At 50.8% G+C, this 21,626-nt stretch overlaps 1 protein-coding gene across 4 annotated transcripts in view; it reads left to right on the top strand.

Moving 5' to 3' along the window:
- Positions 1 to 276: 276 nt before the first annotated feature.
- Positions 277 to 21,626, top strand: part of Tmcc2 (transmembrane and coiled-coil domain family 2) — a 37,686-nt gene continuing 16,336 nt past the window's right edge. The window contains exons 1-4 of one of the 4 annotated variants that reach the window (XM_063272405.1): positions 1,312 to 1,766; positions 7,009 to 7,220; positions 7,345 to 7,555; positions 10,450 to 10,974. In XM_063272405.1, the coding sequence (XP_063128475.1) occupies positions 7,523 to 7,555; positions 10,450 to 10,974 (558 nt within the window). In that variant the 5' untranslated portion in view covers positions 1,312 to 1,766; positions 7,009 to 7,220; positions 7,345 to 7,522. Of the gene's footprint in view, positions 683 to 1,311; positions 1,767 to 7,008; positions 7,221 to 7,292; positions 7,556 to 10,449; positions 10,975 to 21,626 lie in introns of those variants that run through there. The other 3 variants (NM_001305128.1, XM_003751237.6, XM_063272404.1) reach the window with 3 other exon arrangements.

Genomic DNA, 21,626 nt, shown 5'->3' with positions numbered 1-21,626 from the left:
AGGCCCATGCGGGGCGGCGGCGGGCGGCGGGGCCGGGTGCCCAGGGCGGCCCTATGGGACCCGCCCGGCCGGCTCCCGCGTGCCCTGCCTGGCCCAGCAGTCCGGCCTGCGGGCGGGGATGCGCGGTGTGGTCCAGCTCCCCGCCGCCCTGCGGGGCCCTAAGGCAGAAAGTTTGGGGGACCGGAGCGGCCCACCTCCCGCGCCAGTGACTGCCTAAGGACCGCTGCAGCCCGGCTTCGCCCGCGACCTGCCTCCGCTCCCCAGGTCGGAATGAACTATCCCAAGGCTCCCCCTCTCCGCCCCTCCGTCATCCTCCTTTAAAAAAGATAATTTCTTAAATTCAAGAACTCGTGATCTGCCTACTCCCCTCGTCCATAATTTAAACCCTAGGTCTTTTGAGTGCAAGAGGGAGTGCGGTCTCTCCCCAAGATAGCACGCTAGAAGGACAGATTCCCCTTGCCGACCCACTTACACCATGAAGAGGTGCAAATCGGATGAGCTGCAGCAACAGCAAGGCGAGGAGGATGGGGCTGGGATGGAAGACGCCGCTTGCCTTCTGCCAGGCGCGGACCTCCGGCATGGGGAGGCCTCGAGTGCTAACTCCGCTGGCGGGCCAACTTCAGATGCTGGCGCTGCGGTGGCACCCAACCCGGGTCCCCGAAGCAAGCCTCCTGATTTAAAGGTGAGCGCAGACCGTCTCCAGGCAAGCCCAGCCCGCCACGTAGCTTCCCCCACCTCTCGCAGAAGTGTCTTAACCGAATAAAAGTGACGGGGAAGCTCACAGAGGTCAGAGAGGGTGAATGATGTTCGGCTAGGTCCGGAGGGGGAAGCTAGGTACCATTCGTTCCTGTCTATCAGCTCCATCTGAGGCCTCTGTATTCTTCATTATTCAGCAAACGTTCTAATGACTCACTCATCTGAGATTGTTTGAAGAACGCGTGTGAAACGCAAATGCAGACAAAGGGCTGGAGCATCCAAGATGCTAACTTAGAAAGTTCACAGTACTCTCTCTTCTGTAGGAGGGCTAGAGAAGAAGATTGTAGCTGGGGAAGCTTAAATAGGTGACCGTTTCCTTCCTATGCCAATTAGCCACCTCCGAATGCGATTTTTTTTTTTTTTTAAATTTGAGCACCCTCCTGAACGAAGCTCAGTTTGTCCATCTATGAAAGGGGGGTGTAGATGTCTTGCCGTTAGGTGGAGCCAGAGGTTAAGCTAGTGCTTGGAGATCCCTCTCTGCCTCCTGAACCAACCCCCAGGGTGGAGAACTGACAGGTGGTAGGGCAGAGCCTGGGCTGATTGGGGCCTCGGTTCAAGTTGCACACATGCTGAGCCGGCAGCTAGAAGCAGAATGGGAAAGGGCCGTTCACACGGAGCTGTTTATTTTCCAGCCTGAGTTCTTCCAGACAATTGGCGAGCTGTATTGAATACATCTCTGTATCAGTTACAGCAGCAGCCAGGATAAATAATGCGCCTTTGCTGGAGTTGCCATCGGGACTGCCGGCTCAGGCCCCTCAGGCCAGCTCACAACTGGGTTGAGAGAGATGTCAGCCCCAGGAAGGAGCTTAAATGCCTTGGGGATTGATGCCTTGGACATTTTCTCCGGAAAGGGTGCAGGGCCTGGGATAGGGGATTGGAAAGGACTCCCGTTAGGTTAAAGCCTGGGTACGAATGGATATGGGCAGTATGCTGTGGGCCCTCAGGCGCTCACTAGAATAAGCTAATGACACTCCTCCTTTGGCCTGAGCAGCTCAGAGTCAGGAAGTCAGGTGAGTGCATGTGTGCTTTTGTGTGTGTGTGTGTGTGTGTGTGTGTGTGTGTGTGTGTGTGTGTGTTGTCCCTTGGGGGAAGGGAGCCCACTCACTCCTTGTGTGGACTTTTAAATTTTTGTGGAAGTTTTGCAAACCTGACCTCTTTCCATCCACCTTATACTTAATGATGGATGCTGTAGGACACCTAGGCTTTCTTCACGAAGCTGGTGATTTCGCCAGGCTCCAAGAAGTGTCACTCCCTCCCCCAAGTGACATGTTTTCTGTTTTAAGTGAGATGTCAAGCACAAAGAGGTCCCTTTAATGCTGTGGAGAGGAACAGGGGGTGATCCTTTGGCCTTGCTCTGCTGGCTGTAGTAAGGGGGTGATAGTTTCTCTATGTCTCTAAAGCTGCCAGGGCTCCCTGACTGTACCCTCCTGTGTCATCTTTTTTGATGACATTCGTTTCGGTCAGGGGCAGACAGAGCGACAGCTCTACACTTGACTGCAATATGTTACTGCTTAACCGTCCTGAAGAAGAATTGAGAATTGAGGACCCTCACCTACACACACACACACACACACACACACACACACACACACACACACACACTTCTACACAGTACAGGCAGTGTGGACCCAAGCTCACACAAGCACAGGGAGACACACAGAGGGCTTGCCTGTTTATCTCTGTCTGCCTCATCACAACATGTTTACTGCAGGACAGAGACTTCTCTACCAAACATGACCCTGGGGCCACCAAAACATGACATGTCACCTAACTTTTCTGAAGAAAGGCACAAGGGATATTGGAGTGTGGTCAAACTTGTTTTCCAGTGTGGGACAAGTTTTCCATGGCTGACAGATTAGTGGAAAAATGTCATCATTGTCTCTGGAACTGGGTGGGAGTTGACGTGTTCTAAATTTGATAATGGTACCAAGCGGATGCATTTACTGTTTAATCTGTAATACCCTTTTCCCCTGCCTGTGTTTAGTTGATACTGTTCAGGACCTCTGGCTTGCTTTAGCTTTCATTTTGAATTTGGAGATAGGAACTTTCAGTCCCCGAGTCCCGCTTCGATTTCTTGTGACAGCTCCAGGCATGGTGACTGATTGCGTGTCACGGAGACAATCATCTTAATTGTTGAGCAAGAAGCAGAGGAGTGTAGAGCTCTGTCTAAAGCACCTCCATAGTAGGAGAGAAAGAAGAGAATTCGGTCTTTGCTAGAGATCTGAGTGATGCTTCCCTGGTGATGGCTAGCAGTGTCAAGGGCTTCCGCAGTCTCTGGTCCTCCAAGGAGGACCATGTTGTGTGCTGTGCACTTCTCGGGTTATTTTGTGTGTGGGTTGGGGTGGGGGTGGACATCCTGAAACCATAACCAGAGTCTTGAGCTTGCTAGACAAGCCCCCTGTCACTGTGAATGTCTTCTGTGGTAACCAAGAATCTGTGACGGGGTTGGGGGGGGAGGTCTGGGAAATAGTTTCATAGTAACATTTTTAAACGTAACTATAACAGAAAAGGAACATGCAAATGGGTCCCACAGGAGGCTTGTGTAAACACTTCTGAGGCTTTGCCAGAGCTTCATATATAAGCGTGTATGCTCCAGGGGAGAGATCTCAGCAGGCAGTATGTAAGGGGAGCCTGGTAGTTTAGCATGGATTCCTTTAACCACCCAAGCTCATGTCTCCATTCATTTGATCTCACTCTCCCATTCTTTGGCTGCTTGTTGAGGAGAGACTGCTGGCTGACCAAAAGTATAACCGAATTCCCTAGCAGGAGACTGGCTGGAGTGAGAAGGGGTGTGGGGAGGAGCTTAGGAGAACTCTGCACACAGAGATCCTGTTCAGAATAGAGCCTGTAGTTGAGGCCTGGGTGAATGGCTCAGCTGAGTGTGCTGCTCTGTCCTGAACACTGGAGAAGCCTGAGGTTGGGGGAAGGCATTGCCCACCTCCCACCATTCCCATCCCACTGCTCCATACAGGAACAGAGCCTTTCCTGAGAGGAAAAACCCGGGGATGCTGGCCAGGGAACGTTCCCAGCAGTGCTCTGTCCCTTGATAAAAGCTGCATTTCCCCCTGGGATTTCTGAACAGTATCATGGCCATTCCTTAAAGAAAATAGGGGAGTTCCACCTTCTATTGTTCCTATCTGGTTGGAAGCACTCTTGACTCAAGGCTCAGATCCTGTTCCTCTGTTCATAGCATATTCTGTTCTCTCTTCCTACTGAATGAGGGGCAGGGAAGACAACAGACGCCAAGGGAAAATAGAGCTGAACCCTTGGTGGTTTTCCTGTATGGGTGCTCCCGAGTGTTTCAGGATTTTCCATGGTGTTTTCCAATTCCTTCCCTATTCTTCAGTGTATTGGCAAGAGGATAGGTTTGTGTTAGTCTGTTGGCCAACAGATAACTGGATGCTTTAAGAAGGAAAGTTATTATAAACCCTGAAATAGGACATGCATATAAAGGTGTCCACAGAGGGACATGAGTGCAGTTTAATAAAAATAAAAATAGACGGGTCATCTATTCACAAAATAACATTGACATTCCCAGCCCGCTATGTTTCTGTTCTGTTGTTTTATTTTTTTTTAAGGGCCAGGAGTTAGTTAAAATTTGTGGTAAATAAAGCAGACTAGCTACTTTGGGGAGTTGTATGAAGGTCTGTGTGTGTCCCGGGACTTTGGATGATTCAGTGGCTGCAGAGTATAGCTATCTGGGGTATGTTATCCCTGCAATCTGTGGGACATGGGCCCCCAAGGTAGATTTCACCAGGAGAAGCAGGATTGAGGGAGACCTAACCCAGGAAATGGAAACTGGGTTCTTCAACAAGGCAATGTCTTCATTTTCAAATGAGCCTTCAGGGCCCCCAGAATGAAACATTTGCAAGAACCCCTCCCCCCAGGACACCCAGGCTTGGGGCACATGCAGTGGAATATGAGACATGGGTTAATCAGTGATGATGCTTGAAGAGGAGATGGCCTGGATCAGAACAGCAGAGAAAGGGCAGAGCATTAATTAACAAATGAGGAGAACATCTATCTAGGATACGTAAGATGACAAGAACCTAGACCTTAGTATAGTGTTTACCCTGGTCTCTTTCCCTGTCAGTGCCAGGGACCAGAGAGCTCCGAGGATGCTCAAGTTGCTAGTTTCAACCCATCTTTACCTTATGAGGACACTGCTCCTGAGACCCAGGACTGCACCCCACCCCCAGCCTGCGGCAATATTCAGAGCAGCCCTGTGTGTGGGCTCAGGAGGAACTAGGGCCTGCAGGGAAGCATGTGGCAAGTGAAGCTCTCTGTTCTGCCACATATTGGGTTCTAGATCCACTCCCAGCTGCCCTAGTTGCAGTTCAGTGTTTACAGAACGTGCTTCTTTTTTTGTGTATCCAATTGTGGCTTAGCTGCCAATCACATTAAGAACATCTTCCTCTACTAGGAGTTGAAACAGTCAATGGGCTGTGAATGTGGAGGTGAGGTTAAATGCTGCTGTGGATAGGGAGAGGTTTGAAGGTGCTCCCAGTGTGGTGGATGGTCTTGCTTACAACCACAAATCACCTGTATTGACCTTTTCCATGAGACTTGGCATCTCCCTTGGAAATCTCCATCTAATAGGATGGTGGTTTTTGGACCCAGGCCTTGTCTAAAGAAGAGTCCGTAAAAAAGGGTCTGCTAGACATAGGAGTCTGTCACTTGTGTTAAGAAGTTAAAAAAAAAAAAGAAAAAAGCTGGTAGAGAACAGGCAGGTTGTGGATTTGACTTCTCAAACCAAATTGGCAAAGGTTTCCCCATTCCAGCCACATTAGCTAAGAGATAGCCACTGCAGGAAAGGAAGCTGGCTGCAAGGACACGAATCCCCAGCAAACCCTCCTGCGCCATCTGCGAGGACAGCAAGATCATTCTCCTTCTGAGCCAACATTCTTGGCAATTACTAAGATGATAGATGGAGACAGGGGTTCGAGCCATAGCAGGAGGGATCTGGGTTAGAAAACAAGCAAAAAACCAAAACCAAAACAAACAAACAAAAAAAAACCCCAAAACAAAAAACCTGTTCAACTGAGCATTTTAAATTTTTGGAAAAGATTGAGCCAGTGGAGAAGGTGATTCTCTAAGGATTACATCACAATTTAGCATTGTTTTTGTAGAGTGGGGACAAATAAATACATTGTAATAGCCAGGTTTGCAGTGAGGTCTCTGCCGGGTAATAGGTGAGACAGCTGCTTCTTGGAGGCTACTCATCCTGTCAAGGAGTCTGCAAACCAGCGGGTGAAAGGTTGGAGAGCCCTTCCAGAGCGCACTAGAGGGGAAGGCGCAAGACAGCACGTGATTGATTGCGGTGACTGGTGCAGATAATGAGCCCTCATGGGTTCAGAGTAAAGGGACACCATGTATGCTGGCATGACCAGGGTAGAGAGGTAGGACAGGGAGAGGCAGAGAGAGGGCACATTGCAATGGCAACTTTAATAAAAAATTCCCTGTGCTGTGGATACATCAGTTAGTTCTGTGCAGAGACCCCAGTGGGTGAAGTGACCTTTCCAGGCTGACCTTCGTTAGCTCCAGCCAGACTGTTCTAAGCACAAAAGGGACAAGAGTTCAAACTGGGGTCGGGCTGAGACTCAACTGCCCTTGGTTTAAGTAAGGCCTGCTTTTGTTTTGTTGTTTTGGATGTGAACTGATCCTGGGGAAGAAGAACGAATCCAGAAACCTCCCATCGCTGTGTTTCCAATAGAAACCCCAAGCAGGCTGGGAACCAGCAGCTGCTGCTTCTCCCGTTCTGTGGTCAGCAGCATGAAGCCTCGGGGGACAGACCCTGCCCTGCACCCCACTGCAGCCTGCCCTGGCTGTTGGGGGCAGGGGCAGTGGGGACTTCACAATCCCCTCAAGATCCTGACAGTCTCTGTGGGTTTCCCCAGTGACTCGTTCTCTAAAGCTGGCCCTGTTTCCATAGAGACCCTATAAATAGAGGAAACGTTGGCGACCTAGGCTTATAAAGGCTCAGGGTGACCCAGGCACCCCTGAATCCTCACAGCCATGTCTGTGGTAGGGCAGAAGGAATGCCAGACAAGGTGGAGGAAGGTTAAACAGCCTATACCTGGGCATTGTTAGCTGGGTTAATCGTGGCTTCCCATGACCCTTTCAACGATTCAGGGATTTTGATGAGAACATAGGGACCTGCAGGTATTGAAAACTGCTTTAGGTCATGTTGTTTTAGCCAAATGGCGCCAAGGACACCACACCCTGAAGTCTCTTCCTTTTGGCATCTTTAAGCTGTCTTTGCAGAATCTGGAGCAAACTTCCCTTTGTTGCACACACACCCAGAGGGGAGAACAGCTGAAGCCTGCTGTTCAGAAACCACAGGGCTCTCAGGAAAGAGCACCATTCTTCCTGAGAACATAGCAACACCCAGAGAGCGGATCCGCCCTCCTCTTGAAGACAGTTCCAGGGGAGGGCCAGTAGGACTCCCTCACAGCCCTCCCCAGGTGAGGTACCTCCTCCTGAAAGCTGCCCTTTCCAGCTTCACCCTGGGGACACACACAGCTGCAGCCTGGGGAGACGCTGTACTCCCCAGCAGAGCGAGCTTGTGTCTCATCCCTGACTCTTCAGCCTTGCAGGTCTCTCCTTGACACATGGTTTTGTCTGGCCATGGCAGTGGCTTTTGGCAGCTGGAGGAAAGCAAAAGTCAATGTGGAGAGCAAGTGACATTTAGAAGCTGGAACCTGTTAGTCAGAGCAGGTGGCGCTTTCTGCTGCGTTGGTGGCTAAGTTCCCTCGAGCTAGTCGCCATGGTTTTCCTCACTTCTGAAACTTGGGGCTGGGTATGTATATGAACTCAGTTTTTTCCCCCCTCATCATATTATGTCAAAACCCTAACCATCTCACTGACACCCACAGGTAGAAGCAGCTGGCCTGTGTGTCACCCTGCTATTCTTGCTTCTTACTCCCCCCGCCCCACATCGTTCTGTGACTTACTTTTTGTTCTTTTCCTTCACATCTTCCATGGACTTCAGGAGTCCTGGGTACTGGTGCAAAGTTCCTTCACGTGCAGAGCATCTGTGGAAGGGAGAAATGAAGATTTGACTTGAAGCCCTGTAGCTAAAGATTTGCCCAGGTCCTGTGATGAGGCCTGAGCAGAGCTCCCTTCAGTTCAGTGGCCCTCTCTCATGACTCTGAGATTTTTGCTATGTTTTGATCCTGCCTTACTTGTTGTCCCAGAAGACATACAATTCGGTTGTCGTCTCATGCCAGGTGTGGGCCAGGAAAGATAAATTAGACTAGAGGTTGGAGGCTCATCTTTGTGGTTTAGATTAGCCACCAAACAATTATGTGCCTCAATTTTTTCATCTGCAAAATGGAACATGGCTACTACGGTCTTTCGGTTGTTAACTCCTGCAATAAGACTAGTGTCAGGTTAAACTGACAGCAAAAGTTGAAAACACTCTGTATAGTTTTAAAAACAAATTAGACAAGGGTTGTAGGGGTAGAGAGACTATGACTGGTGGGTAGCTGAGAGTCTGCAACCCCCACCCCCACCCCATAATGCACTATATCCCAGGGCTATATACCCAGGAGTTCAACTAAAGTCTTTTAGGGGAAACACTGTCACTGTGGGTGGGAAAGAGGGGCTTCTTTGTTGGAGAAGCAGGTTAGGAATGGTGTATGGAGGAAGGGCCTGGAGTAGAATGTAAGAAAGATCAGAGGATGTCGTGTATTTAGCAGGAACAGTTGGGCAAAAACTAGGGCCAGGAGGCCCCATCTGGGGTGCCTAGTTGGAAGTCTTGTGTCAGCTTGGGCCCGGCCATGTGAGAAAGAGAGTTGGTAACTCAGCTGTAGTCAGGAGGCCCGGGACCTGTCTGGCTCACTCTGTGCTTAAGGACACATGTGTGCTACCATCCATTCTACCTTGGATATCTTGGTTCTGCCCAGTATAAATTCAAGTGGGTTTGGGGTACTGCCTCTCTGAAGGAAGGGCAATCCTGGGAGCACATGGCATAGAAGACCCGTTCCTAGGGCTGCTCCAAATCTCAGTTCTTCAGAAGGAATAATTTCCCTATCTGTGGGTGCCAGTGTGTGGTTGTTGCTCTTGTGGAAATCTGGGGAAACAATAAGATTATGCAGGAGAGAACAGAGCTCCAAACTCAGCTCATGGCGAGGTGTGAGGATGGACAGATATGGCCTGCGAGGTTCCAGGCACCAGGGGTGAACTGCAGGGCTTGAGTGAGGATCCTTCTGTTTCCTGCTAATGGGGGTCCTGTAATCTCACGAGAGCATAGGCGCAGCTAGCCACAGACGGCACTGAGTGGGCAGCCACTCAGAAGCTGAAGATGTAGGCTTTCCTGCTTTCTTCATACGTTTGCTCTGTTTGTTTCTAAAAGAAAAAAGAGAGAGAGAGAGGAACCTAGTGTGTCTAATATTTTGGAGTATTAAAAAGTTATTTTAATGATGGAGGTTGCTTATGGGATGTTGGCACAGAGAAACTCTGCTGTGGCTCCTGAGGCCCAGCTAACTTGGCTCTGTTTCCCTCTTAGAGGGCAAAGTATAATGTTTCCCCTGGCCTTCTGAGTCCCACCCATCCTCCCACAGCTCTGGAGCTCTTCGGAAGACATGGCCTACACAGATAAAGCCATCTCCTCGTGGGGAAGCTGCCTGCCGTTACACGGCGGTTGCCCCGACAGCCCATCCACCAGCCATTCATGCTGGGCAGCACTGGGGATTGGAGGAAGCAGCTGGAGTCTCTTGGGGGCGGCAGCAGCAGGCTCCAGGGCTTCAGCTTGGTTCTAGTGGGTGGTGCAGGGGGCTGTGGGGGATGAAAGTCTCTTGTCTGGACAGCAGTAGATACTCTAGGCTCAGAAAAACAATGTTTATTTCATTGTCAGCTATGTCAGAACTTAAGTGGCTGCAAGTAACAGAAAGTCATAGAGACATGGGGACAGAGGTAGCTTTGGTATTCTCTTCCGGCATGTGTCAGCCCTCTGTCATTGGCTATACCATCTCATGGCTACAGGATGGCTACCATATCCCCAGACAGTACTTTCACACCCCAGATGGGGGAATTAGAAAGGACCGGTCCCTTTATGGAGAGAGTGAAGCAGAAAGTTCTAGCAAGGAACATTAACACCTTGCAGGTGAGAAAGGCAGGAAGGTGCTGGGTGTGCAATTAGCAGAGTCTGCTTCAGGGGTATAAACTGATTACATGGACTGGCAATGAGACCTCTGTGGGGAGGGATGTCTGGTGGTCTCAGTGCACCAGTGCAGGCTGAAGGACAGTCTGACATGGAAGAAAGGAGGTGACAAGACTGGGGGGGACCAGTTGAGAAGGATATAGCCCCAGGAATGCCTGTGCACTACTTGTGTGCTACTAGGCCACAGGCTACTGCCTGAGAACATCCTGTTTAGAAATCTGAACTTACAGGGTTGGGGATTTAGCTCAGTGGTAGAGCGCTTGCCTAGCAAGCGCAAGGCCCTGGGTTGGGTCCCCAGCTCCGAAAAATAGGGAAAAAAAAGAAAAAAAAAAAGAAAAAAAAAGAAATCTGAACCTACTTTAGGAACCAAAGGGTAGATGACCTAGTAGGCATGGCCGGCCACATAGGGAGCCTAGCGTTGAAATGTCTGTATGAGCTGCTCCGGTCTCTTATGAATAGACCCACCTTCAACCCCAACTGACAGGGCACCCAGGATCTTCCCACTAACCCTTTCATCTCTTCCCCTTAAGAAAATCCAGCAGCTCTCAGAGGGCTCCATGTTTGGCCACGGCCTGAAGCACCTGTTTCACAGCCGCCGCAGGTCACGGGAGAGGGAGCACCAGGCGTCTCAGGAGGCCCAGCAACAGCAGCAACATCAGGGCCTATCGGATCAGGACTCCCCAGATGAGAAGGAGCGCTCCCCGGAGATGCACCGCGTCTCCTATGCTGTGTCCCTGCACGACCTGCCCGCGCGACCTACTGCTTTCAACCGGGTGTTACAGCAAATCCGTTCCAGGCCCTCCATCAAGCGGGGCGCCAGCCTGCACAGCAGTGGCGGGAGCGGTGGCCGCCGTGCCAAGAGCAGCTCCCTGGAGCCGCAGCGTGGCAGCCCTCACCTGCTTCGTAAGGCCCCCCAGGACAGCAGCCTGACCGCCATCCTGCACCAGCACCAGGGCCGACCCCGGTCCTCCTCTACCACCGATACCGCCTTGCTCCTGGCTGACGGCAGCAATGCGTACCTCCTGGCTGAGGAGGCAGAGAGCACTGGGGACAAGGTAAGTCTGGGTGGAAGGAGAGCCACGATGAAACCTCTGAGGCAGAACTGGTGCCCTGACTGGCACTGCTGATACTTGCTACCCTGTATTCAGTCCTGGCTGAGGAGTCAGGATGTGACCAAGCCAAACGCAGGAGTGTATTATCCAAGGCACTAATTTCTGTTTGTTTAGGGGATTGCTTTTTCAAAAATGTCGCTAGCCCAGGCTGATGGTAGTTTTGGTTTGTTTTCCTTCCACATGTTTTGAGGAGGCTGAGGCCTAGCTATTCTTCTGACTAGCAACATCAACTAGCCACTGTATCTCTTTGCTCTTCTGTATTGCCAATTGAAAATTGGGCAATGAGAGCAAAGAGCTGGCATAGGTCACTTCCTGGGCTAGAACCTGGCACAGTATCTTTACGGTGATGATTACCAACTGAAAAAGGAGGGGAGGAATCCACAAATGTATCCAACTCGCTTGTTTATTTGTGCAGCAAATATTAAGTGAGTGTTTATTGGATGTCACAAGAGCGAACAAACCAATGTGGCTGGTGGATGAGAGGAAAGGCTTTAATGAATGCCTCAGAGCTTGGAAACACAGAGGCAGTGAGGGTAGAGAGGAATTGGCCAGAGTCTTTCTGGAAGATGCTATTGAACTAAATCTCGAAGGCGGCAGGGAAGGTTGGCATGCAGCAAAGCAAGGGAGTTGAGCTGGTGGCATGTGTTTCTTGTTGGTAGAGACTTGGGGATGCAGAGGTCAGAGCACAGAGGGTCATGCCATGTCCAGTCTGGGAGTCAAATGACGCTAATGGGAAGCTGTTAGGCAGGGAAGAGGGCACAGAGAGTGACTGGACATCAGGCAGTAGATTAGGAAGGGGGCCTGGGGGGAACCAAGGGAACCATCTTTGAAGTTATTATAGCAACTGCAGCTGTGAGAGTGGACGGGGGAGACATTCACAACATCCTGGGAGTCAGAGTTAGTGGAGAAAGAGGCTAAGGAAAGCAAAGGAAGTGAAGGGGAGAGGAAGTGGGGTCTGGGAGAGGGGCCGTCCTGTTGCAGGTACTGGCAGTGGGTCTGGGGGTAGGCTGGCAGGTAAGAGCAGCATTGGGCTTGAAGTCTCTGATGTGGGTGACGTGGATCCTCAAGGGGACATTTCAAGTGAAGAGAAGGCTAAGGCCAGATCCCGAGGATGCAGAAGGGAATGGCAGCCATTCTGACCTTCTACTTGTGCCACATCAGTTTCTCCTGTCCTTCCCTCCTTCCTTGTGCCACAGCCGCCTGCCTCTCTCTGTAGGTTTGCTCCCAAACCCCTCCAAGCCCCTCCAAGGCTCCAGGGCTGTAATTCATTTTCCCTCTCATGGACTCCATCAGCAGAAGGACAGAAGGAGCTGAAGGATTGATGGGAGAACTGCAAAGATGGCAGAGCTAGCACAAAATCTTGGCTTGCGAAGGAGGTAAAGGAAGCTGATGTGGAGAAGAGGAGATGGGGGATGTTCCGGAGTTAAAGAGCAAATGCACTGAGAGCATAAAGAGGAGCTGGAGGCAGAGGCCCGTGGCGTTTAGGAACTGGAAACTTGGTTGGGTGTGAATGTACACACCTATAATCCCAGCACCAGTGAGGCGGAGGCAGGAGGATCATGAGTTCAAGACCAACCCGAATTACATAGTGAGACTCAATAAAACAAGGATTGGGGATATAGTTCACTGATAGAGTATGTTAGCATGCACCAGGCCCTAGATTTGATCCTTAGAAGAAGCATAAAGGATTTGATATCTTGGGAAATGGGAGATATGGCCCAGACAAGGAAGGAATGGGAAGAGATTTAATTTGATATATCAGGAGCTCAGAGGTTAGGTGGTCTGCTTGTTAGAGGGGAAGCTATGAACCTGACTTTGCTTGGTGAATGACGGCAGAGGTCAGAGAGCGGTAAAGGCAGCCTGATGTGTGAAGGGCAGAGGGAGGAACTTCCTACAGCAGGGAGCTCAAAGCTGAGGTCCGGTCTGCCCGTGAGAACTGGGAGAAGTGGATGGTCCTACCTCTTGAGCACAGAAGCTACGGGCAACAGGGCTGCTCTGGGAAGAGGAGCTGCAGGGAGAGCCTGCTGATGGGCAGCTACCTACCAATGGAGGATGGACCCAGAGGAAAGAGGAGAGGAGGAGAAATGCTGGGCGACTGCTTAGGAGTGACAGGTTAGTAAGTTCTCTAGCAACATGGTTCCAAGGACACTCGGCTGTAGTGTTGTTTCTACTATAGGTGGTCACCAGCACAGACTCAACTTCCCATACAAAATCCAGAGCTTTTTAACATCGACTGTGACTCCTTGTGCATTGCGACTCTTAAAATTGTTCGAGGGTTGGTGCACTCAGCCATTCCTTCCCCGGGTGGACAGTGGCTCAGGTTTGGCTTGATGCTCTTCCAATACAGACAATTCTTTTTTTTTTTAATTTTTTTTAAGACTTTATTACAGATGGTTGTGAGCCACCATGTGGTTGCTGGGATTTGAATTCAGGACCTCTGGAAGAGCAGTCAGTGCTCTTAACCACTGAGCCATCTCTCCAGCCCCCCCAATACAGACAATTCTTTTTGTGGATTCATTAAAATAGTCTCTTAAACCAGATGAGCCATATTCTGAGAGCTCAAATTTTGGTATATATATATATATATATATATATATATATATATATATATATATACATATATATATATATGTCTCCAAAGAGGGGGTATGCCTCGTTAAAACCACAGAGCTCAGAACCTGTGGCACAGTTGTATAAACCTGGGGTCCTAATCCCAAGTCCGGTCCTCTTTCCACCATGCCAGGCTGCCCTGCCTCCGTGGCTGGCACTGGTAATCAGTGGAGGGGCCCAGTCAGACCCGAGGTTTGCTTTGGCAGAATTATCACACCCGGAATGACTTTACAACTGTTTGTGACCATTAGCTGTTGAGTCATTTCATGTGTTCTGCATGTAACACCGAGTCTACGTTTCTTCAAGATGAAGGACTTCCCACGGATGGTCCTGGGCCACCCGTCTCTAGCAGAGCCTCAGCCAGTAGCAGCCATAAGTCAGCAGATGCCCCCTCCCTTCGTGAGCTCTTTCACTTGCACCTCCCTGCACTCCCCTTTATTTGATGATATTTATCGAGCATCTTCTAAGCGCCAGGTAGCATTCTAGCCATTAAGGAAATTTCAGTGAATGAAAGCAAAAGTCCCTGACTCCTCCTGGTGGGAGGAGATAACCACTGGTGACTACTGGATGTATTTGGTAGTAAAGAGTGCCGGGAAGCAAAGCAGAAGCAGAGCATGAAGGTAGAGAATGTGGGTGGGCGTACTATTTAGACGGGTTGGTCAGAAAAGCCTCTCTGACAATGTGCGGATATAGAGTGGAGTCAGCAAAGCAGAGAGAGCACAGCATCAAACCAGGGACAGGCTGGGCTGGGGGTGGGGGTGGGGCAGGGAGCACCACAAATGACCAATATGCCAGGAAAAGGACTTGTGATTATTTCCCCCCCCCCTCAAGTGATGGAGGAAGCGCTGGAAAATTTGGTACAAGGTCATTGGTGCTGGCCTGTGAGGACGGACCCTGACACTGTGACAGGGTTGGGCCAGGGGGCTGCTGGGAAGCTGGTATGTATCCCAGAGGGGCTGGTGTTTGGAGTGGAGCGGTTGTAGAAAGGATGTTGGCTGAACTCTCGATTTGCTTCGGATGTCAGGGCCAGGGGTACCCGATGGATTGGGTGTGGGTCGTGGCAACGGGAGAAGTTGTAGATGGCTCATGGTTTGGGACCTGGCTGCAGTTCTGTAAGCTGAACAGCAAGACAGGTGGCAAATTGAACAACAATTCCTCTGGTGGGATGCAGGGAGCTAGGTTTTGGCTGTGCTAAGTTTGAGGCAGCTATTAAACACCCCTGTCGAAATGCCAAATAAGCAGCAGGATGAACAAGTCTGGAGTCCCGGGGAGAGATCCAACCTAGAGGCATAAATTTGGGAGTTGTCAGCATATAGATAGCATTTAAAACGACGGGACTGCGTTCGCAAGCTCGGCTTCTGTTGGGAGAAGTGTGCAGCCAGGGGGAGGTCTGGATGCACTTGATTGCAAGTCTGTGGCCTCTTGAACCCAAGAGCGGGTGGGACCCACCAGCTGGAAGCAGGTTGTTCAGCCCTTAATGAGAAAACTCTGTCTGTACAGCAGCAGCCGGGCCCACCTCTCATGGGTGAGTCACTGAGTGTGTTTCAAAATTTTATTTAGAAAAATCCTGTCACATGAGGGGCTTGAATTTACAGGGCGGGGGAGGTGATCCTTGGAACCTCCAGTTAATTAGGGTTCCCCTAGAGTTCTGTAGCTGCCTGGAAGACAGGGAGTAGGTGGACAGTAGGCACCTTCAGAAACCGGTGATGACTGTGGCTTTGGAAGGCAGGAGCTGGGGATACTTTGGGCAGGTTGCCAGCTGGACAGCATTCTGGGGTCTTTTCCACCCCTACTGTTTATCTTGACAGTGCGTCTGGCTGATGCATGGGAAAAGAATTACTTTTCGCTGTGTACGGAAGGTCAGACCCAAAGCCTTGGGTAACCTCACTGGTAGATGGTTGGGGAAATGGTTCCTTGTTATTAATTTCCATGTAGGAGCTGAGAATTGAACCTGGGTCCTCTGGAAGGGCAGCCCAGTGCTCTTAACTGCTGTGCCATCTCTCCAGTCCACTCTTCCCTTTTTTTCCTTTAAGATTTACCTCTTGCTGTCTGTCTGTCTGTCCGTCTGTCTGTTTACAGGCAGGGTCTCACTGTGTAGCCTTGGCTGGAACTTGCTATGTAAATCAGGTTAGCTTTTACAGACCCACCTGCCTCTGCCTCCCAAGTCCTGGAGTTAAAGGTGTGTGCGGCCAAGCCTGGCTTCCTATCTCGTTCTGCTTTGGAACCATGAGCTCTGCTGCTGTTTACTTGGTCCACCTCCACAACAAGCCACGAGGTAGGCAAAGAGTATGTCATCACTTCCACTTCATAAGTGAAGACTGATCCTTCAGCAAGGGAGGGGCTGCTTATTCGGAGCATCCAGCCCTATAGGTCCTGACCAAGAGCCACTGTTTCTTCCTAAGGCAAAGACTCGATGGACCTGGGGGCCGACCCTCCAGAGATGGGTGTGGCCCTGGGGGTCTTGAGGAGAGAGAATTGCCTTCCTAGCCTTGGAAGAAGGCTCTTCTAGCTGCCTTAAAGCTTTAAGCGCCATCATCTGATTCTGCAGACCCAGAGGCCATTAGCTGGCATGAGAAGCGTGTGGCCTGAGTATGAATAGGAAGTATTCTTCTCTCTAGTAAACACAACCCACATGCTCTCTTGCAGGCTCCCTGGTGATTACTAGCATCCATTTTTAATTCATAAGCCTCCCCCAGCCTCCACACCCCTCACCATTGTTAGACCAGAGCGCCCTGGTAGAGCTTGAGTTACCAAAACACCCCACCCCGAAGGCATCTAGGGTTCCTGACTGGCCCTGCAAGGGCTCACACAGAGCCCACTCAGAAAAAGTCAGGGGTCTGGAGCCCTTACTTGAAGGGGCAGGGTTGTGACAGAGACAAATGGGACCTCACAGATCAGCAATTAGTCCGGATGGTGGGAGCCGGGCTATGATTTGTTCCTCTAGATCCAGCTAAGCTCCGCCTTTAGTTATTTCCCTATTATAAACAACAGCATCCTCCCTTGACCCCACCCTTAACCCCACCCTTAACCCCACCCTTGACCCCACCCTTCTGCTTTCCATTATGTATGTGACACTGAGAAAGGTCGGCACACTCAGTCTTGCATATGTCAAGCTGGGGAAAATCGTTTGTCAGTGGACTGGGTCCCCACAGATGAGCAGACAAAGAGGGTAACGTTGTGTGTGGCCCTAAGTTCGGGGAACCAGCCCTGGGGCAGGGAGAAGGAGGCACTAGCTGGGTTAGGCCATTTGACTTCTCTGAAAGTAAAGGAAACATATCCCGTACACTCCCTTCCTTTCATTTCCTTTTTCTCTTTTCTAAAGAAGCTCCTGGAGAATGTGCGGTCAGAGGCTTCTGTTGTCTTTGTTTCCTCTCTTGGTGTGTGGTTGGGCATCCCCAGAACCTCTCCTTTCCTCACACGCCCTACCCAGGTCTGCCCATCCTGGACCAGTGCAAGGTATATCATGCTGGAGGCTGGCGAGAGGAGAGCCAAGGACACGGGAGCCAGCTATGTGGCTAGCTTCTGGCCCTGGCTTGGTCCTGCCTTCCCTCCTGTCTTCTGTGGTTGAGGAGCCATGCAGGGCAGGGTCTGTACAGCTTGGAGAGAATCCTGCAGCCAGTGAACTCTACCCTGCTGCCCCAGGGGTAAGGTAGGGTGAAGGAGTAGGGTCTCCCTAGTCCCACAGGGGTGAGGTGGTGAGGGGCAAGGTCGTCCTACACGGACAGTTCGCTGGTGTTATCTCTAGTGACAGACGGTGGAGGCAGAAGCAATGAGGTGCAGTGCATCTCCCAGCCCAGGGCAGATAGAGGACATCCTGTGTACTTCCCAAGGATTTATCCATCAACAAAATTTCCCTACCCCATGTAAATAAGTTCCCTGTTTACTTTCAGGATGGTGAGGGAAAGGGCCCACCCTCTGCCCCACCTCTTGCCAAGAAGACTGAATTTTTGGCAGATGCCCAGGGGCCCCTGGTTTATTTACGTCTAGCAGTCTGCTGGCTCAGTGGTGGGCAGGGCTGATTGCTGAGCGAGGTTTCCAAACATGTCTCCTAGGCAGGCACTGGAGGCCCCTGCCAACCTAGGTATGGCTGTACAGGGACTATAGTAACTTTGTTTCAGGATCAGACCAGTTATTCAGCTAATTCACACAAATACAGCACCTTCCCTTATAGCACTGCCACCTTCTAAGTGGTGTGGCCTCTCATGTGGTTACCCAGGTCTCTGAGGAGGACAGTTACCATCTCTTTCTGCTCCTCTCGCCCATCCCTTCTCTTTACCTCCATTCTTATTCTCTGTATGGAAGGTTCCCTTGCACAGAAGCAATTTATCCTTGGAGGACCTTCCAAGACTATGAAGTGCTTCCAGGCATCCACCAAGCCAAGGTTGGGTGGCTTTGATTTGCCTTAAACCAGTGCACTCCCCAGCTCAGTAAACCTTGAGGCCCCTGCCACCCTGTGTATCCCGTTGTGCCTGGAGAGCCAAGATCTACTTTAGTGTGACTTTATCCCTCATGTTTGGGCGAAGCCCTTCACCTTGTTGGGGGAATCTGTTCAGATGTGGAAGGGGCCAAAGAATAAATATTGCCAGACATCATAAGCAACAGTGCTCCATTTCTTTCAGAACTAACGCTGGGACTGCTCGCCCCAGTACACTCACGGCCTGTAAGGCAGCTTTCTTTTGCCTTTTCCCTACCCCACTGATTGTCTCTCTGGGTGGAACTACTCTGCCCTCCTCATTAGCTCTGGATTCTGGAGTGTACAATTGCCTGAGACACTGTGTACGAGTTGGACAACTCCACTGTTACCTAACCCCTGTTGCTAAGCTCAGGCCAGGGCCTGTGGGAGATGAGCTCTTTGTCTATGGCCCATGGGGCTGAGATGATGCCAGTCTAGACTGGCAGGACACTATAGCCAAGGCTCCATCTCTGCCTCTCTCTCAGCCTTGGCTCCTTCAGCCATGCTGTGCCCAAGAAGGTGTGTTCTGGGTTTGGGTGTGAGCTCCCGGCCGAGGCTAGTAGCAGTCAGCAGTAAGCAGAGCTCTGTCACTGGGCTCCAGACTGTGTGGAGCCAACCCTGGGACGTGGGCACGGGTCATGGGAATTGGCACACATCTCCCAGCTACCGAGAATGCTCTTCCCGGCATCTGCCACATCCCTGAGATGAGAAACGTGACCCTGGTCCCTCCGTGCCAGGTGAGGCAATGGAAACACAGCACCATTAACCTGATCCCTGCCTCTGTGTCGTGTTCTCGATGCAGTTTGCACTTTCTGGCTTTATCCGTGCAGGGCAGAGGACTCTGGAACAAAAAACAGAGGTGCAGAACATACACCACCGCAGCCCTTGGAGGATTCTCAGAGAATTGGGGGGGCTCTCCTGAGCTACAGTGGAGAGGTTAGGGTAAGGCCTTCTCTCACCTCCTCTTTTCCTCCGGGACAGATGCCAGGATGTCACAAACAGATCATCAGGCATATCTTAGTGGCTCTTGTTCCTCAAATATTGTAGAGGTCCTCTCTGCCCCCTCGCCCCCGACCCCTGCTGCCATTCTAGTTTCCAGTGTATTCCTTTCTCTTCCTCACAGCTCTCTTGATACCCCTATCCCTGCCCCAGAGCTGACTTGCTATCCATAGCTAGTGAATAATTCAGCGTGTTCAGCAAAAGCTAAATCAGATCCATAGTGATACTGTGATCAAGAGGCCCCCTCGAGGGCAGCTGGAAAGGCGAACCTTGCCCTGGATAGACAAGTGCCCTGTAATATTAACTTCATTATAAGGTTTCTTCACCTCCTGAGAAGCAACTTCAAATGTTACCTGGGCCCTGTTCCTATCTTCTCACCCTCTGGGGGACTGGTAGGCATGCCTCTGGGATGTGCTGGCTCCAACAGTCAGTCAAACAGCATGCTGCAATTTGCAGCGTGCTTTTGTGCATATTTCTTGTTTAATCATATCAGCTTTTGGTAAGCTCAGAGCCCTTGAGTCAGCGGGAGCCTACAGGAATTGTGTTTCAGTCCCCTGCTTTAGGGAAAAAAATGTTCTCAATTATTTGTGGCAAATGGGGTCGGGTAGAGGGTACTCCGTGTCCTAAAACTTGTTCAGAAAGGAGATAGCATTTCCTCTGGGTCACTTTCTTCAGGGCCTGTTCCCAGTAAGTCCTCCTCTGGGGAGCAGAATACCGTAAAGAAGTAGATTTGTTTTACCAAGCATGATTATATGATTGTTTCCAATGACCAGGTTCCCATGCTCAGGAATGACAGCCCTGCCCCGACACCCCAGAGTATCTCGACATTATGTCAACAAAGGCCAGGCGGGTAGAGAAGATACCTCCTCCCTTCCTGAAAGCAGCTGAAAGGTCTCGTGGTGGATGCATGCCAGTGCCGTGCTGTGGCATCCCCTCGATAGGCCTTCTGTTTGCTGCTCCAGCTCCTGGGGCTGCGTCTCTCCTCGTACTCTAGGGTGCACGACTGCCTTGAGAGCTGCAGTTCACAGTGGACAATAGAAACCATTCTCTTGTCTTCCCAGGGGAAAGCGGTACCCAGTGGTGACCTGGTTAGGTCTGACAGTAAGTGTGGGGTCATGACCTCCTTGGCCCCCATTCCCAGGGGAGGCATGGTGAGCATCAGGGAAGCTGCCAGCCGCCCAAGAAGCCTTGCTGGGCTTTGCTTGCCACACAACGTGTGCAGCCCAGGATTTGTTGTCTAAGGCCTTACCTTGTCTTCTAAGGAACTGAATTTAGCTACTTCCCAGCATGTCCTTCGGCCTCTCACTCTGTAGAAGGTGTGGATGCTGCTGATTGAGCTTTTAATTTTATTTGTGCTCCATGGAACTAGGAACCCTGGGCTTCATGCATGCTAAGTGAGTACTCTTCCACTGAGCTATGCCCAACCAACCCTATTTATATTTTTAAGAGAGAAAAAAAGTAAATAGGGGTTGGGGATTTAGCTCAGTGGTAGAGCACTTGCCTAGCAAACGCAAGGCCCTGGGTTCAGTCCCCAGCTCCGAAAAAAAGAAAAGGAAAGGAAAAAAAAGTAAATAGCATTTATAAAGGAAATAGTTGTTTTTTTTTAAAAGGAGGGAGAGAATAATAAAATAAGGCAGAGGAGAACAAAAAGATTAAAGAAATAAGGGCCTGATATCAAAATTAACTGAAGAGGGAGTTTATGTGAGGAAAAGCTAAAAGAGGAAGAAGCCAGAGTGAGAGGGAGTTGAGCCCTGCCAAGTGTGCAGAGGAGCGTGGTGGGCCCAGGACCTGGGCTCCCTCAGCTTCCCGCTCCAGGACAATGTGAGCCCATCGGTTGCCCCCAGACCTAGCTCTGTGTGGCTGAGGCGAGGCCAGACACCTCCAGCTGCAGCTCATGGGCCTCGGCCTCTAGACTGGAGGTGACCGGCTGCTTCTGCCATGCTGCTGCCTCTTCCTCAGCCTGACCATGGAGGAAGTAGCCAAGACGGATGGCCAGCACTTACTAGGAAGTATGCCTGCCATTTACCCAGCAGCACATTTTCTTTGCAAAGAAAGCCGCTTGGTGGCTCATGTCCTTTCAGAGCCATCACTTGAATACTCGTGGCAGCTCTCCCCATGCCTTCCTGCCACTCTCTCAGCTCCACTTCAGATGACAGCTACTTTTCTGTCCCAGGCTAAGTCATCAACATACTGTCTGGGAAACTGTGATGTGTCCATGAGTGTACACACTCACATGCGGTGAAGGGGCCTCGGTTTTAATAACCTATTTAATAAGGCCTACAGTGTGTCAGGCTCCATGTACCACTGGCAGCCAGCAAGGCTGAGACACAGCTGTAGAGCCTTTAAGACTCAGTTTACACACTCTCTCCATGCCCATGCCCGTGCTGGTGCCCATTCCCATTCATTGGCCTCATCCTGCAGGCTGCATAGCTTGCATAGCTTGTGGGTAGCATGGTAAAGATCTCTATCAGCCATTCTGACTCCCAAGCAGCCTGCTAGGCTCCTGGAAAGTTAATTCAGCATCCACGGAGCC

The sequence above is a fragment of the Rattus norvegicus genome, chromosome 13 (assembly GCF_036323735.1).
Source record: "Rattus norvegicus strain BN/NHsdMcwi chromosome 13, GRCr8, whole genome shotgun sequence".
Taxonomy (NCBI): Eukaryota; Metazoa; Chordata; class Mammalia; order Rodentia; family Muridae; genus Rattus; species Rattus norvegicus.
Note: the sequence above shows the minus strand (reverse complement) of the source record. Positions and strands in the feature narration are given on the sequence as shown.